Raw genomic sequence first — 18371 nt, forward strand, 5'->3', positions numbered from 1 at the left:
CAAAAGATATATGTATATATACACTCATAATTCAAAAGAAGCAACTATGCCTTTTTATACTATGAATAATTAATAAAATTACCGATCACGTAATATTTTTGAGATCATGAAGAGATCTAGAAGATGTTGAAGCAATATATGCATGATTTCTTCAATCAATTCTTGAGGGATGATGTCAATAAAAGACTTGCAATACTTCTCTCCCATACTAACAAAATGAAAAAAATTTATCATTAGTAATGTGAGAAAAAAAAATTGAAGACAAACAAAAATGAAAGCAACCAATGAAGGAAAATACATAGAGAAAAAAAAATATAGACCTAGATAAGGAAAGAAAAACGTTCTAACAAACTAGAGAATAATGATCACCACAAATGCAAACTCCCAAACAAAGCTGTGATAGATGGAAGTGTATATATATATATATATAGAGAAAAACAAAGAAAATAACACATAATAAATGGATGTATATATACATAGAGGAAAGAGAGAGAGAGAGAGAGAGAGATTGTGTGTTTTGTTTTGTTTGTTTTTTTTCTTTTCTTGCTGCCATGGTTTTCCAGACGCAACTTTTTATATTATTTGTTTGCATATGTCATTAGAGATATCAAGGATTTTGTTGTCAATTCTTTGTCTAAGGAGGTAAGATTTGGTTTTAATTTTCACAATTTTTCATCAATTCATATATTTTTCTTTGTGCTTATTTGGCAAAAGACTTTTGTAGCTATTAGATAGTTATATCATTTGTCATAGGATTTTGCTGTTATAGGACATCTATATGTTACTTTTCTTTGTCTCAATTTAACAATTGATGGTCATTGTTTTTTCAAACATGATGTTATTTGTTTGCATCTTTCGACAAAGATATTAAGGATTATGTTCTCAATGAGGTTGTCCAAGAAAACAAGATTTGCTAAAAAGATGGTTATGGATGTCAAGATCGCCAACTAATCATTTAAGCATGGAATGAAATAGCTAGATCCATTTTTTGGTATTTGAGCTTGACTTCTTAGTCTTTGCCCATTATATGTTATAACACAATATATGTTGTTTATTGCTCCCATCCAATCAAGAGACAATCCAATGCAAATCTACACATTAATCATCGGGATCAAAATTTTTTTAGGGTTTGCTAGCTTATAGCAGGATTGGAATGGAATTTTTATCATCATGATCCAAAAAACTAGAGTTTGCTAGCTTTTGGCTGGATTGATATAAAAAAATCTACTCTTCTTTTAAGAAAATCTACTCTTCTTTTTAAGAAAAATCTACCCTTCTTTTTGGATTTTTATCATAATTTTAACATTTTTCAATTACATTTTTAGAAAAAATTGTACTAATGGAAATCAAATCTATTTTTCAAAAAAATCCGAAAAAAACATGAACAATATAATGAACCAAGAAGAACAACACAAGGAAACCATCTCTCTATATATAGAAATAGAGTACTCTTCCAACACAATCATTAATATCCTAGATCGGGGACGTGGTAAGACTCCAACAAAAGATACATATCATCAATCTAATGTTTTCTACAATTCCAAGATCCTCTTTTGCTCATCCTTATTATTATTATTATTATTATTATTCAATTATCAACCAGTTTGTTTTATTTATAGCAAGAAAAAAAAAAATATCATACTTGCATCTTGAATTTATCTTTCCTTATTATAATTTAATGCAATTCGCAGTGTTAGTAAAGCAAAACAAAAGAAAGAGAATGAGTACATCCAAATTCAAGACAGTTTGTGTTTTTTGCGGTAGCAGCCTAGGAAAGCAAAAGAGTTATCAAGATGCTGCTATTGATCTTGGCAAAGAACTGGTTTGGCTTCTTACTTTTACCTAATTTTAATTGTTTTTTTCATCACTCTCTCTTCCGTTCCATTGTTCTTTCTCTATTATTGTTCTTATAATCATATAACCTACTCATTTGTGTATGCTCAACTACAAAAAATATGAAATAACCTTTGCAAATCCCTTCAGGTGATGAAAGACATTAATTTAGTATATGGAGGAGGCAATATTGGATTAATGGGCTTGATATCACAAACTGTCTTTAATGGTGGAAAACAAGTTCTTGGGTATGGTTTTATTTTTTATTTCAAAACACCATTTATTTGAGCTGAAGTTATTAACATTTTTTTCTCCATATGCTTAGTATCATTCCCAAAGCTCTAATGGATAAAGAGGTATGACAAAAAAAATTATTGAATTTTTATGACAAGCTATTCCACCACAAATACCAATGGCTATTCAATAATATATTGTTTTGTAAATTTGTCAGATCACTGGCGTCACTATAGGAGAAGTAAAACCTGTGGCCGATATGCACCAAAAGAAAAGCGGAGATGACTGCTGAATTCGATGCTTTTATTACTATGCCTGGTTATTACACAACCCTACATTTCATATTTGTTATATATTCACTAACATTGTTTTATTTTTGGTATCATTACTATTTATCATTCATTATACATCCTCTCACAAGTCATTAATTTTTTCTCTTGAAATATTAATCTCAATTTGAAAATTATTATCTGAGGAGGTTATGGTACTCTTGAAGAACTTTTTGGAAAGTAATTACGTGGGCACAACTAGGCATACACAACAAGCCGGTAATTCAATGGCAATTATAGCCAAAACATAATGGAAATTATGAACAAATTATGACAAACTTATTCATGGTTGTAGGTTGGATTATTGAATATTAATGGCTACTACGACTCATTGCTTTCTTTCATTGACCAAAAGTTGTAGAAGAAGGTTTCATCAGTCCCAAGTCACGGGACATATTATTGTCTGCGCTTCAAATGCAAAGCAGCTTATGGAGAAACTCGAAGTAAATTTTTACAAATGTTTTTTGAAATTTTTTGCCCAAAATATGAATGCATTAATAGTTATTGCTAATGTGAAAAATTTTACTGAAATGACAGGACTACCACCCATGTCATGAACAAGTGTCATCAAAACTAAATTGGAACTATGAGCAACTAGAACACTCCAAAAAAAATGTAAGTTCAATTTAAATATGTGAAAAATATCAAGTTAACTACAAATTAATCTTAGACTAATCATGATTAATGAAAAAAAAATCACATATAACAATAATACTTGCATATCAATTTAAAAATACAAAATAAAATGAATAACTAATTGATTTACTCTGATTATCATGGAAAACAAATGTAACACTAAACGATCCATACATTAATAACTATAGCATGTTTTTTTAGTATATCGTCCCAATTACCAACAACTCATTACTTAATGAAAAAATGAGCTAATACATTTATTATTTTTCAGGTTGACTCATCAAACAACAATGGGAAAAAAACCTCTCAAATCCAACTCATCTCACGAAAACCCACCGGGAAATCACTCTGCTTCGTACTCAACCTTCAGACTACCATGGATGACGATGTTGAGCATCCGAAATATTCTGAAGCACATTTATAATGAAAATCATGAATGAAATGATTATTTTAGTACCCTTTTTATGTTGCTTTATGTGGAATGGACAATAAAAACTTGAACTTTTGCACGTATTTTAATACATTAATAAACACTTACAAATTAAATGTGTTTTTTTCAAAAAAATTAATGAAACACTTCTAATAAATAACAATTATCAACGAATAAAATATTAATTACATATGAAAGTTTTTCCCAAAAACATTATAGATAACCCTCATAGCGTCAAACGCGAGCTAGCCCACACTAGTAACTATATAAGCATATATATGAAATTTAACATTTAAATATTTAATATAACTAAAAAGTAACTTTTTAAGCACGGTCTTAATGACACATGTTCAAACTATACTTCAAAATTGTCAAACTTGGAATGCTGGACATTTGGGCCTCTGCTACTTCCAAGTCACATCCTCATTGAAACCCTAACCCTAATTAAGTTCTTTTCATTGAAAGAGAGATAACCCCACTTCAATTTAATAATGAATAGATTAATCTAAAGACATCCATCTTCATGCTTTTCAATTGGTCATACCATCCACTATTAATTATCTCATTGTTGGCCTGTGGTTTCTTAAGCAGATCCCCAACCAAATCCATGGTCCATAAATATATAAAATAGTCTTCTATGATTTTCCAAATTATTAGAAAATTATTAGGATCAATTATTTAAGTTTTAATTAATTTTTGAGATAATTATTTATTTATTGCAATAAAACTATAAAAGTGGAAGGACAGGGATCAATTGATAATTTTCTCTCATGTTTAAGGATTTGTAATTAATAAAAAAGGTTGTCCTTGTGTGGAAAAGTGATGTGAAAGTAGGACAGTGTGGCGGGGCCAGAGAGAAGGAGGATAAAACCAGCGCCAAAGGTTGCCAAATTTCTCAAGTTTGGGAATGGTTTCCATGAGATGCAGGATTCATTGTGAGAGCTAAGAGGGAAGGAGAAAGGTGTTGCCTTTGAGCTGAAAAAGGTCAGCTTTTTTTTTTTTCTTTTTTTTTGGTGAAGTTTTTGTTTGATAAGTTGCTGGTTTGATCTAAAAGGGAGTGTTTTTATAGTATTTGTTTGTTTGGATGTGCATTGGGTTTGTTTGATTTGTTTTGTTGTGTGTGCCATTAGCTTTGCATGTTTGAATCTTGTTTTGGTATTCCAGATTTGGAAAAAAGAGTGGATTTGTGTTTGTTTTTGTATACACAATGCCTTTTTGTTTGATGGAATGAATGTTAGGGATTTTTGGCTTTCTTTGTTGTTTGGCAATGGGAAAATTATGTAATTGCTATATGTTGATTTTTATGCTTCATTGGAAATATGAAATTAATTCTTTATACGCAAAGAAAAAAAAAAGTTGGGCTTGATCTGCTCTTTTAATCATAGTTATGGTGCATTCTTTAAAAAAATTTTCAAAACATTTCTGATGAATATGAAATGAATATGGTGGCTTTGTTCTTTCATTTTCTTGGATGACTTTATTATCTAGATTGAAAGGAAAGATTACTGACTTCAGACATACTCCAAAGATAACATCTTTATTCTTCTGTCAAGTTCTGATGCTTGATTTTCAAAGTTTTGCTAAAAGTCTATTTTTCTCATTTGTTGGAGTTGTTTTTATCATGCATATTTGCTAAAACTATCTCTAAAGCTTCATTCTAATTTTTTTTAATATGTTCTCTCTTCAGAAAAAAAAAAAAAAAGGGAAAAAATTGGAATTGGAGGAATGGGTCTTCGCCTTTTGTTGTTTCTTTTTTTCTACTTGCTCCCTGGAATAATAGCGCAAAACACCGAAGATGTGACCATCATAGTTAGGGGTTCTGCTACAATTGCTGAAACAGATGATAACTTTGTCTGTGCTACTCTTGATTGGTGGCCTCCGGAGAAATGCAACTATAATCAATGTCCTTGGGGACAAGCTTCTATTCTAAATCTGGTATGATTCTGTCAATTAACTACATTGAGGTTTTTTCTTTCCATTTTGCTCAAAATTAAACTTCAATGACTTAAGTTTTGATTTTTCTTTTCAATTGTTCAGAACTTGAATCATCCTATTCTATCCAAAGCAATACAAGGTATGCATTAATTTCTTTATTAGTTTGTTACTTTAAAAATCTTAGTACCATACCTACACTTTCTATTCTATTGGGTTATTGCAGCTTTCGGTTCTTTGCGGATAAGAGTTGGAGGCTCTTTGGAAGACCAAGTTGATTATGGCATAGGAGACTTGGGACAACCCTGCCTTCCATTTAAAAAGATGCAAGGTGGCCTTTTTGGTTTTTCTACAGGGTGTTTGAGCATGAAGAGATGGGATGAACTCAATCTTCTCTTCCAAAAGTCAGGGTAATGATTTATAGCATTTGTATTTTTCTCTTTTCACTTATTTCTCTATTTTGCTGCTTTTGTATTTCTCTATTTTACTGCTTCTGTATGATTATTATCATATAGGGATTACAAATAAAATATTGTTGATTGAATTATGATTGGCTCTCTTGACATGTTTCATTATCTTTGCTACTCAAGTCTCTTGAAAGACTGATTTTATTTTACGTTTGCAGAGCGATTGTGACATTTGGTCTGAATGCACTAAAAGGGAGGAAACAGATAAGGAAAAGTGTCTGGGGAGGCTCTTGGAATTATAGCAATGCTCGTGACTTCATTGAATACACAGTTTCAAAAGGATATCGAGTTGATTCGTGGGAGTTTGGTAATCTATGCTTATGAATTTTATTAATAATAAATCGCAAGATTTACTCTTTTTTGACTTCGTATAGTTCTAAAATGTATCAGGAAATGAATTGAGTGGGCATGGAATCGGCGCAAGTGTTGATGCTGAACAATATGGGAAAGATATTATTGCTCTCAAATCCATTGTCAATGAGTTATATAAGAATTCAAGTTCAAAACCATTGATATTAGCACCAGGAGGTTTCTTCGAGCAGGAATGGTATGCTCAGCTCCTTCAGGTTTCAGGACCTGGTATTGTTAATGGTTTGACGCATCATATATACAATTTAGGCGGAGGTAAGACAATAAATATCTAACAATGCTTCAAGATATTCAAAAATTAATGGTTGATGTGTCGTTTTTTAGGTGATGATTCTCGTATTGCAAGTAAAATCTTGGATCCAAAATATTTGAGTCAAATAGCAAATACATTCAGAAATCTCCAACTCACGATACAGAGGCATGGCCCATGGTCTTCCGCTTGGGTCGGCGAAGCTGGTGGTGCTTATAACAGTGGTAGTCGACTGGTTTCAAATAAGTTTTTGAACAGTTTCTGGTAAGTGTCAATCTTCATTGGTAGAAAATTATTTTCATATTCACTCATTGTGCCCTAAATTTGATAACATGATAACATTCAGGTACATGGATCAACTTGGAATGGCATCGAAGTATGATACAAAGGCATATTGCCGACAGACTTTAATCGGTGGCAACTATGGTCTCCTCGACACGAAAACTTTCGTGCCAAATCCTGATTACTACAGGCAAGACCATTTGACCTTCTCAAATTACTACTGATTTTAAATTGTTCGATGGATCCCAGATTCTGACTCCCAATTATCAATAACAGTGCACTACTGTGGCATCGGCTTATGGGTAAAGGTGTGCTTTCAGTTGATATGAGTGGATCTCCGTATTTGCGTGCATATGCTCATTGCAGGAAACAAAAAGTAATGCTTCGATTCTTTGCATTCATTTTGATACTCAAGTATGACTAGCTGTCTAACATGCATTCCAATAACAGGTAGGTGTATCGATACTGCTGATCAACCTAAGCAAATCGACATGGTTCAGTGTGACTGTCCGAAACGACATCAATGTAAATATCGCTGAAGGAGGTGGCATCCACAAGGATGGAAATTTTGTCCACGGCCTTAAGAAAACCGTTTCATGGGTTGGAAGGAAGATATTAGATGGATCGGCAAAGCGACAAGAGTACCATCTGACTGCACTGAATGGCAACTATCTAAGTCAAACAGTATTGTTGAATGGAAGTCCATTGGAGCTGACTAAAGATGGAAACATTCCTAGTCTTCAACCAATATTTGTTCCAGCAGACTCACCGGTATCGGTAGCACCATTGTCGATTGTCTTTGTGGTCGCCCCGAACTTTGAGGCTCGAGTATGTACATAACTATTGTGTTGAATTTTGCGTTGATAGCATACAGTTTGATTTGTGATACTACAATATAATGTTAAATGTGTATTAACATATTTATCATTGTAATTTATTGATACCAAAACAAATAAGATTCAGTATTACTATTCAATTTGCAAAATATAGTGCAATATTCAAAGTATAGATGGTGATCTTCTACCTATTTCATGAATTGACAGAACAACAAACACATGCTTGTGAAAGTTGTCTGCTGAGAAAGCAGGAATGAATGGACAGTTTGATTGTGAAAGTTTTGTAGCTCTGTTGATCACTTGTTATGTTTTGCTAGCTGACTTATGGCTTGGCCTCATTTAACTGTTAATTTGTGTGTTATAAAAATTAGGTGATGTTCAATTCCAATTAAAACTGTCAATCTTGAAATGCTGGAAAATCTAAACCCTAGGCAAGTTTTATTGTGAAAACAGAAAGATTTGTGTGAGTGCTAATTGCATTGTTTAATCTAAATACATCCATATCGGTCCATTTCAGTTGGTCACATCTTCCACTAATATTTATCCTTCTTGTTACATCCCTATCAAAAACCAAAACCCTAACTCTAACCAATTTATTTTGTAGAAACAGAAAATTTTGACTAATGTGTTGAACTTATTTCATTAATTAATTAACAATTAGATTCCTCTTAGACTTAAGGCATCCACATTTAACCATTTCAATTGGTTATTCTACAGTTGCTTATTATGGATTAGTATGATGGAGTTTGAATGAATGGATAATTCTTTCAGATTTAAAAAATCATTTATTAATATAAGATACAAAACTTATATTAGGTACAACAGTCAAGTATGTAACAATCATATTTTTAGGTATAAATCTTATCTAGAATCATACAGATTCCCACTGTGCATGCTAAAAGGTTTGTTTTAAAAAATTAATTTTTTTTTAGCTTTTTAGTTAAGATTGTTTTGAGAATTTATATTTAATTAAAAAATGTGGTCCTTTTTTGAAAAAAAATAATAATAATAAGTGGTGTAGAATTGTATTAGCAGTGTATGAGCCATTGATGGTCACTGGCGGTTGTGAGAACTGAGACTGAGGGAGAAAGGTGTTGCCTTTGAGCTTAAAAAAAAAGGTACCTTTTTGTTGTTTTGATTTTTCTTAATCTTTTTTTTATTGTTTATGCTGTTGTTTTGATCTGAAAATGAAGTGTTTTTACAGTTTTTTTGCATGTCTGGATTCTCATTGGCTTTGTTTGATTTGTTATGTTCTTCATGTTATATTGTCATTAGCTTTGAATATAAGAAAAGAATTTTGTTTGTTTTTGTGAGTACAGTGCCTTTTAGTTTGATGGAATTAATGGAATTTTGGTGTTCTTTGTTGTTTGGAAATGGATATAATTTTTCTGAATATGACTTATATTCTTTTTTAAACAAAAAGTGAAAAAGAAAAAAGAAGAAAAATCTTTTTGATTCACATAAAATACTTTTTCCTTTATTCTTACATCTTCTTGAATGATATGAACCAATGTTCTCTGGATAGAAAGGAAAGCTTATTGACTTCGGACATACTCCAATGAATTGACCAATTTCTGCTACTTAGGAAGTATAAATATTTGCCGAAATCATCGTCTCGAAAGGTTCATACTAATTGTTTTTGTATGTTCTTGCTCTTTTTCTTTTAGGAAAAAGAAAAAAAGAAAACCTTCAGAATGGGAAGAATGGGTGTTGATCTTCTTTTGTTTCTTTTTCTCAACATGCTCACTGGAATAACATCACAAAACACTGAGAATTTAACCATTATAGTTAATGGTTCTAAGACAATTGCCGAAACAGATGATAACTTTGTTTGTGCCACTCTTGATTGGTGGCCTCCAGAGAAATGCAACTATAATCAATGTCCTTGGGGACAAGCTTCTGTTCTGAATCTGGTATTATTCTGTCACTCATCTTCATTGATTAAACTTCAATTGCATCAATTCTGATTTTTCTGGTTATTTACTTTGAATTGTTCAGAACTTGAATCATTCTACTCTTGCCAAAGCCATTAAAGGTATTCATCTATTTCTCATTCAATCTTAGTACCATACATTCACTTGTGATAATAGTTTTATTTTGAACATCGTTTGTGTGCAGCCTTTGGTTCTTTCCGGTTAAGAATCGGAGGTTCTTTGCAAGATCAAGTTGATTATGGCGTCGGAGACTTGGCACAACCCTGCCTTCCATTTGAAAAGAAACAAGGTGGCCTTTTTGGCTTTTCAAACGGGTGTTTGAGCATGAAGAGATGGGATGACCTCAATCTTTTCTTCGAAAAAACTGGGTAAAGATTCTTGGCATTTGTGTGATTATTATCAAATTGAAAAGAGTTTTGCTGGAAGTTCAACAAACTCAATTTTATGTTTGCAGAGTAATTGTGACATTTGGTCTGAATGCACTGAAAGGGAGGCAGCAAAAAAAGAAGGGTGTCTGGGGAGGCCGTTGGAACTATAGCAATGCTTTTGATTTCATTCAATATACAGTTTCACAAGGATATCCAGTTGATTCATGGGAGTTTGGTAATCTTTGCTTATGAATTTTATTACTAATATATTAAGAGGTTTACTCTTCCTCTGATTGTATCAGGAAATGAATTGAGTGGGCATGGTATCGGTGCAAGTGTTGATGCCAAACAATACGGGAAAGATCTTATTGCACTCAAATCCATGCTCGATGAGTTATATAATAATTCGAGTCCCCAATCATTAATATTAGCACCGGGAGGTTTCTTCGACCAGAGTTGGTATGCTCACCTCCTTCAGTTTTCGGGAGACCGCATCGTTAACGGCATGACGCATCATATATACAATTTAGGTCCAGGTAGGACAAAATTGTGTATGATAATGTTGTATGATGTTCGAAAAAATAATGATGGGTGTAATTTTGTAGGTGATGATCCCCACATTGCAAGCAAAATCTTGGATCCAAAATATTTGGATCAAATAGCGAATACGTTCATAAACCTTCAGCTCACAATAGAGAAGTATGGTCCATGGTCTTCTCCGTGGGTTGGTGAAGCTGGCGGTGCTTATAATAGTGGTAGTCAGCAAGTTTCGAATAAGTTTTTGAACAGTTTCTGGTGAAGTGCCGATTGCCATTAATTGATAATTACTTTCGTCTTCACTCAATGTGTCCTAAATTTGATCACCGGATAATGTTCAGGTACATGGATCAACTTGGAATGGCATCGAAGTATAATACCCAGGTGTACTGCCGACAGACTTTAATCGGTGGCAACTATGGCCTTCTTGACACAAACACTTTCATGCCAAATCCTGATTACTACAGGTAAGACAATTTGATATTCTTAAATTGCTACTGATTTTAAAATGCCTGATACTAAACTGTCGATATCAATGATCAAAATCAGCACCTTATTGTGGCATCGGCTTATGGGTATCGATGTGCTTTCGGTTCGTGTCAACGGATCTCCATATTTGCGTGCATATGCACATTGCAGTAAAGATAATGTAATGGTTTGATTCACAACCTTTCATTTTTATTGTCAATTTAAGCTGTCTAATTTTTATTCTGATTACAGACAGGCATTACTATATTGCTGATCAACCTGAGCAACTCAACCCAGTTCAATGTTACTGTCCAAAATGATGTTGGTGAATATAAAACCAGAATATTGGAGAAATCAGCAAATCAACAAGAGTATCATCTAACTGCGGAGAATAACAACTATCTAAATCAAACAATACTGCTGAATGGAAGTCCGTTGGAGCTCACCGGAGACGGAGACATTCCTAGTCTTGACCCTATATTTGTTGGCGACTCACCCGTATCGGTAGGACCCTTGTCAATCGTCTTTGTAGTCATGCCGGATTTTGATACTTCAACATGTAATTAACTATGGTATTCAATTATGCATCAGTAACATAAAGTTTGATTTTTCATATGGTATAATGCTAAATGGGTATAACATATTTATCATTGAAACTGATTGATGCCGAAATGAATAAGATTCACTATTAACATTCAATCACAGGATTATAATCCATTTGTGTGATGGATGATGCAATTGAGAGATTGTGATGTTCTACCTGTTTCTTGACTTGATGACAAGCAGTTATTTCTAATTACATTTAAAAAAAAAAAAAAAGAGATTTGTGGATAAATTCACAAAGATATTTCTGTATGAACAGTAGTAGCCACAAGTGTAACTTCATCTCACATGTGATACACAAAATTAAAGTTAATGGTGGGTGCATTGATCCATCAATGTGACACCATGATGCTGGACAATCTTCAAACAAGATAAAGATAACAGAAAGATGATAAAAAGAATCATCTGCACATTTCCAATATCTTGTGAATGAAAACAACTATCCAGCTTGTTATCAGCACAAGTTCTTGGATTTGAAACAATTTTATCTCCATGAACACTAGAATCAACATATGCATACATAACAAAATAGAGGGAAAAAAATAGTAAACATGTATCAAACTAGAAAGAGAGGAAGTAGTTATGCCGGCACCTTTGAACAAAATAATTTAAACCCCGTCTCCTGTATGGTTTATCCAGCTTGTTGTTCAACCCATAGCAATTCCATGGGGACGGTTATGCTTCTACGTACGCTCTTTGCTCAAAAACAGGGTCAATATGACCCTCCAGAAGAGCCTTTTAGATCAACTGTCGAGTATTCTATAGAACACAGATCTGATATGTTACAAAATGGAAAGAATATCGTGTAACCAGCAATGTAGCTATTCATCACTGAAAGGCAAGGACCGGGAAGGACGGCATATGGTATTGAATGTAGACAGATAACTCGATCAAAGACTTCCTTCTGTGTTACCATTGCCTCAAGTCCCAATTCCTAGTATCCTGCCTTCGATGAATAATTCTCTGACGTGCCTATTCCATCTATATAATTAAGGCTCCAAGATATGGCAGTTCCTTATAAATTCATTGGAGTAATTCACAAATTTTGTCCAGAAAGGTTGAAGATGTTTGTACCCAATCTCTAGCCATGGTTTACACTGACCATTGTAATGGATCACCGCAGCCTTCCTCACGCTATCAATGTCAGACTTCTCTTGGTAACCCAGGCCTAGCATGTGCCAAGATGGATCTATAGGATGTATGTGTCCTCTGAATGCTATCAGCGCTGGTGGAAGTGTTCCAAGCTTCCACAATGTCAGGTTCGACTTCAGATTCTGCATAAGCAAAGAAATTTTTTTTTTGTTTTAGCTGCTTGGGGAGGAATATCATGGGGAAAATTGAATTACTTAGGTTTAGGTTTAGCGATGAAACCTTGAATATAATGAAAATGGAATATAATTAAGCAAGTTTAGTAGCACTTATCTAAAGAACCAGAAAAGATTAAACCAAACAGCATGTGGAACTAAACCACAAAACAAGTACACAGGCTCATCATTAGTCAATAAATAGAAAACTCTGTGACATGACATATCATGCAAAATAGAGAACCCCAAAATTGCAATCATGCAACAATGCGACCAATTCAAGCAAAGACTATTTAAACTAAGTCAATGATTTTATTTCGGAAGCACAAGTGGTTAAACAATAAAATTTAATCGGCAATTCTTAACCCTAAATAACATCATAGATGGGGACAGAAACTTTCAAACTTCAATCAAAAGGCACAAAATCATAGAAAATTTCATAACTTTACCTCTTTGATCCAGTGATGGTAAGTATCTCTGATGTCTGTCTTTCTCCACACACTCAAATCAAAGATATTCATTCCATAGGCCCAAGCACACTCATCAGGATCAAACTTGCTGGCTATGCGGGGATGGGAGAAGTTGAGGTATGTTTTCAGCCGCTTAGACATCACCCATTTATCTTCACCTTTGCAAGTTTCTACAGCACCATTTACCTTTCCCGAAAGATCGATGTCCCAAAGTGGCGACAAGTCACGCTGAATAACTACATCATCATCAAGAAATATCACCTTGCTGAGGTTTGGAAAAAGCTGTTTTTACGCATTGCACATGAAATGATAAGATCTGTTAGAGTAGATTATAGCTAAAGAAGAAGAGAAAAAGAACATTCCATTCAGCAAAAAGTAATGAACATGCAGTAACTAATGTGCTGTCATAACGCTGAATATGTTGATAAATAAAAATAAAAGACAACTGTTTGCTCAAAGTTAATAATAGCCATAATAAAGTCAAGAAAATTACCTCAGGGAGATATATGCGAAGATGGTTCAGCAAAGAAATGTATTTCGGACTCCTAGCCTGCAGCTTCGAAGCAACAACCCTAGGGGGATCACTGAGATTGGTCCCCATGAGATGATTTCCATGGTAGTGATTTCTAACACCAAGATTATTTTCTATAGCTTCAAGAACAGGTACATTTTCTCTAGTCAACCAGTCAAACTGGTGAACACCTTTCACCTCCACAATGGCAGGGGAAAGAGGATTCAAAGCAAACCATGAATGCATACCAGGGTAAGTCTTCTTGTCAGTTATGACATGAAAGACCACCTTCTCAGGGTGCAAAGAAGATCTCACAGCTGAAGTGACCACAACAGAGGCAGCAAGAATGTTGTCACTTGCTACAACAAAATGATGTAAAGAATTATCAGAAAGAAAGGGTAACAACTCTGGAGCAGGCAATTGTTTCCGTGCATGAGCATTTGATGAATATTCATCAGTCAAACGCAATGATAGACAATGGATGCCTTTAGGAATAGAAGTTGCTGCAAAATGCTTGTGCAACTGCTCTAAAAGCTTTGCCTTTTTTATCTCCTTATCCATATTTTCCATCTGCACGAAAAAAAAGATATGGAGAGATTCATTGAATGATTTGCTTCAGAAAATACATGATAAGTGCCCCGTAAAATCTAACATGTTATAAAAGGAAGAAAAAAACCTAGTCTACAACATAAGACATACTACGAGTTTATTAATTACAAATTTTGGCAGCCCAGTAACAGAATTGACACAAGTTAAAATGAAGTTCTAGCACAATCCCTGCATGGTTATCAAGCAAAGTGTTATCGGCATTTGGCCTTTGTCATGTGCCAGATCCTTATTAGGTTTAACAAAAAAACGACTATTCAGTGGCAACCTTGATGTAGTTATATCAGAGAACTAACAAATATCCAACTAATTACATACTGTCGCCTTGAGACTTATTGCAAATGTCCTGGCATCAAACTGGCCTTTCTTTATTTCAGAAAGGAACTCTTCAAATGAACTCAGCGCCTTCATGCCATCTGGAATTCCTTCAGCATTTACTTGATCAAGTGTCTTGTATAGATTCCTCACAAGCCTCTGCACAAATCAATCATGTGTTTCACGATGAAACCAAAATTCTTTCCCAAAAAAACAGTACACAAAAAAATTATAATGAACTTGATATTACTTCAACAGGTAATTAATTACCCTCGATTGATCATCACTCCTAACAAGAAAACTCGGCCCAAACCGCCTTCCTAAGCAGTCTGCAACAAACAAGGAATTATAAGCAAGTAATGTAAATACATAACAAAGATTCAACACCAACAGAACGCCTAATATCCATTCATATATGTGAAACAGTCAACAATCATCATCGGTAAGAAATTTAGCGTGAAAAAACACATGTAAGAACCAAACCAACATAGCCTAGATGACAGAACACTACACTCTAAAAGCATGAATCATGCTCTAGACACAACAAAAGCATAAAAGAAGTGATGCCCAATGGGAAGCTAGATTTTCCGAGCTCTTTTGATCATCCATCAATTTAACCTATAATTAAAATTGAATTCATGAAAACCAATCATTCTAAAAAGCTACAAAAAATAATTGTCTGAACTCCTGAAACATGAATTCAGGAATTGCAAACCTAAAACAAATCAATATTGCATTCACAAGAAGCGTAAAAATATAATTTTTACAAAAATGAAACCATTACCAGATCCATTGGCCAAAGTCTAACAACGTGGTCTAAAAGAACAGCAATGAGATCATGAATCCAAAACCTAATCATTGGATGCAAAATCCAATTCACCAATCAATCAACAGCACGAGATCCATTGATCAAAACAACAACAAACACCAAAACACAGAACGACAAGCAATCCATTCGAACACCGAGATCACAAAGATCCACCACCGCTCACAGCCAAATCTCAAACAAAAATCAAACAAGAGAATGGGAAAATGAGCTAACCAAAAGACGAGCAGCTGTTGACCCCCTCAAGGGTCACAACAGCGGTGAGGATGAAGACGAAAGGGAGGAGAAAAGCAAGGATGAGGACGGTCTGCAACATCGTCCGATACGATACGTGCCGCGCGGCGACCTTGACCTTCATGAGGTCCAATAAGCCATAGCCACCTCCGCCGCCACCTCCACCGCTGCCCGCCAATATGGTGATGCTCCTCATGCTCGGCGACAGCCGTATCTGCATCCTCGCTGCCGCCGATCGATCACCGATCGTTCCTTCTCATCAGAATCGATCAAAGGTGGTACCTTTATCAAGTTCCCAAGCTTCCGCCATTGAAGATCCAGAGGAGCTCGCTTTCCTTAGCTTCGCTTTGCTTGGATCTCTCTCTCTCTCTCTTTCTTTCTCTTTCTCTCTTCTTCTTTTGCATATTGAGATTTAGAGCTTTTATTTATTTATTTATTTAAATATTTATTTTATTATTCATTGAAATTATTATTACTTAATTTTATTCTTTTTCCGAAATTTAGTCAAAACCGTGTGATTGGAAGAGAGAGAGAGTTTGTGTTTTCTTTTCCCTATGAACCCCTTGATTTTAATTTTACTATGTGTTTAATACAAGTCTGTCTTAAAAGCATTATTTTTCCATGTATAGCTTAAAAATATATTTTTTTGTCTTTTATATATATTTAATAAATTAGATAAATCACACTGTTTTATTAGAGAGACAGAACGGAAACAAAAATAAGAAAACAAAAAACAAAACAATGAGAAAATTCAAAAATTATATGCAACTTTATATTTTTGCAAGCGAAAATTCAAAAATTACAACTTTATATTTTTTTCGTCACATAAATTGCTTATTTAATATAAATTTAATAAAAATATTAAAATTATGAAGAAAAAAATCCCTGTGATTTTTAGTTGCTTTTAAATAAGAAAATGTAATATTTTTATAATATATAAGTTTGGCGGGCCAAGCCCGTAGACCTAACACAACTAGAGAGGTCCATGGGTCAAGCATGACCCATGTTACGCCATATATAATATATCAAATAAATAAATAAAATAAATAAATAAAATAAATGACTACATTACATCAGTCGACCAAATTAAATATCATTCTTGATACTTGAAGATGTGTTTTAGCTTTTTTTAAAAATAAAAAATAAGCACTTGCAACAATACAGATGGGTAAATTGGAAGTAAGAAATCATCAAAATAAACAATAAAAAATTAAAATAAATTTCAGAAAACAATTAATTAATTGCATAATAATTCTCAATGCTGTTGTTTCTTTGGTGTATATATATGTCATTATTTTTGTGTTGATGATGCAAGCGTTTCTGTTTATCTACATCTTAGATTCTATATATATATAGCAAAAGCATGAATTTTGATATAAAACTAAAAAGATCAGTGACTTAATTCTACATTAATTAAACATTGAGAAGCTTAATTATATCTGCATTAATTCAATTAACAAGATATATATAAATCCATAAAGATTAATGAACCCATTGATGCTTGCTCTCTTTGATATTTCATTTTGTTCTAGTTTGGTGGTGAACCACTGCAAGATGACTAAGATTAAAGCTACATCAAGAAATTAACAATAGTGCATGTCTCTATGAATTAAGAAGAACTGAATACAAGAATCATCACATCAATAGCCATTAACAAGCATCAAAAGAAAGGAAGAGAAAATCATCCAAAAATAATAATGGCATTGGCCCCCACTAGAAAAGCATTGTATTTATATGTATTCAAATATATTCAATGCTTTTTCAACCCAATGAATAAACTCATGGACTTCCCTTGATTTCAATCAAACAAACCTCAAGAAAAGCTACACATCACCCCAAAAAAGCTCAAGAGATAATGACAAGGATTAAGAGTGAAGCAAGCTGCAAAATGACATCCATGATACATTCTTAGTCCTTTACATTCACTCAATCTAGTACATATCATCTCTTCAAGGAATGAAAAGAAATTAAAAAACAAGAAATTAAAGAATGATAATGATCAGTTGTGTAGAGGATTGGGGCCAGAAGGAACAAGACGTTTTTCGACGCCGTATCTTGGATCGATATCGAGCTCCGGCGATGACGGTGGATCTTGCATGCACCAGTAATGTGGTTGTAGTTTATTCCGGGAAGGTGGTGATGAAAATGAACGGCGGTGGCAGTGGAAATGACGGTGGTGATGACCATGGAGGGAAAATGCATGGTTTGTTGTCATCTTGGTTGGATTGACATGAACACCAGAGGTTGGTGAAATGGAAATGAAGATGATGGTGAGAAGAAGAAGGAGGAAAGATGAGATAATGATGCCATGAGAGGTTCTCATGGTTCTTGCTTTGTAGTTCTTCAAATGGTTATGGATCTTGAGAGGTAGATGGAGAGAAAGAGAGGTTTGATTTGAACTATATATTAAACTCAAAGGCATGAGACTCATGAAGGGAAACCAAACACTCATATGGATTTTTGTACATGCTTTAAATAGAGTGCACGTTAGGATGTCATGCATTGGTATTTATTAAGTTTAAAACTGTGACTCAAGGGATGGTTTTTTTTTTTCTTTCTATTTTTTATATTTTATGTAAATTGTTTGACTGATTCAA

General features: G+C 33.8%; 3 protein-coding genes and 1 pseudogene across 4 annotated transcripts; 3 read left to right on the top strand and 1 right to left on the bottom strand.

Moving 5' to 3' along the window:
• Positions 1-1720: 1720 nt before the first annotated feature.
• LOC120277832 lies at positions 1721-3456 on the top strand (annotated as a pseudogene).
• A 903-nt stretch (positions 3457-4359) lies between these two features.
• Positions 4360-7744, top strand: LOC120277255 (heparanase-like protein 2). Its single transcript, XM_039284015.1, has 10 exons — positions 4360-4446; positions 5150-5397; positions 5500-5536; positions 5621-5804; positions 6020-6168; positions 6252-6485; positions 6555-6744; positions 6827-6952; positions 7039-7138; positions 7213-7744. Exons 2-10 carry the CDS (start codon positions 5188-5190, stop codon positions 7600-7602), a joined length of 1620 nt encoding a protein of 539 aa, XP_039139949.1. The 5' UTR covers positions 4360-4446; positions 5150-5187; the 3' UTR covers positions 7603-7744.
• An 869-nt stretch (positions 7745-8613) lies between these two features.
• LOC120277256 (heparanase-like protein 2) lies at positions 8614-11528 on the top strand. 2 transcript variants are annotated; one of them, XM_039284016.1, is made up of 10 exons: positions 8614-8716; positions 9266-9511; positions 9597-9633; positions 9717-9900; positions 9987-10135; positions 10203-10436; positions 10506-10695; positions 10779-10904; positions 10987-11086; positions 11158-11528. In XM_039284016.1, the coding sequence occupies exons 2-10, from the start codon at positions 9293-9295 to the stop codon at positions 11470-11472; spliced, it is 1554 nt and encodes a 517-aa protein (XP_039139950.1). In that variant the 5' UTR covers positions 8614-8716; positions 9266-9292; the 3' UTR covers positions 11473-11528. The 2 variants fall into 2 exon arrangements, with proteins under 2 accessions (XP_039139950.1, XP_039139951.1); XM_039284017.1 differs by having other exon boundaries at positions 8615-8713; positions 9264-9511.
• Positions 11529-11880: 352 nt separating this feature from the next.
• Positions 11881-16163, bottom strand: LOC120277400 (probable galacturonosyltransferase 13). Its single transcript, XM_039284232.1, has 6 exons — positions 15757-16163; positions 14985-15043; positions 14718-14873; positions 13776-14363; positions 13262-13564; positions 11881-12782 (listed from the first exon to the last, which is right to left on the bottom strand). The coding sequence occupies exons 1-6, from the start codon at positions 15992-15994 to the stop codon at positions 12498-12500; spliced, it is 1629 nt and encodes a 542-aa protein (XP_039140166.1). The 5' UTR covers positions 15995-16163; the 3' UTR covers positions 11881-12497.
• Between the last annotated feature and the right edge of the window lie 2208 nt (positions 16164-18371).

This window comes from Dioscorea cayenensis, chromosome 15 (genome assembly GCF_009730915.1).
Source record: "Dioscorea cayenensis subsp. rotundata cultivar TDr96_F1 chromosome 15, TDr96_F1_v2_PseudoChromosome.rev07_lg8_w22 25.fasta, whole genome shotgun sequence".
NCBI classification, from domain to species: Eukaryota; Viridiplantae; Streptophyta; class Magnoliopsida; order Dioscoreales; family Dioscoreaceae; genus Dioscorea; species Dioscorea cayenensis.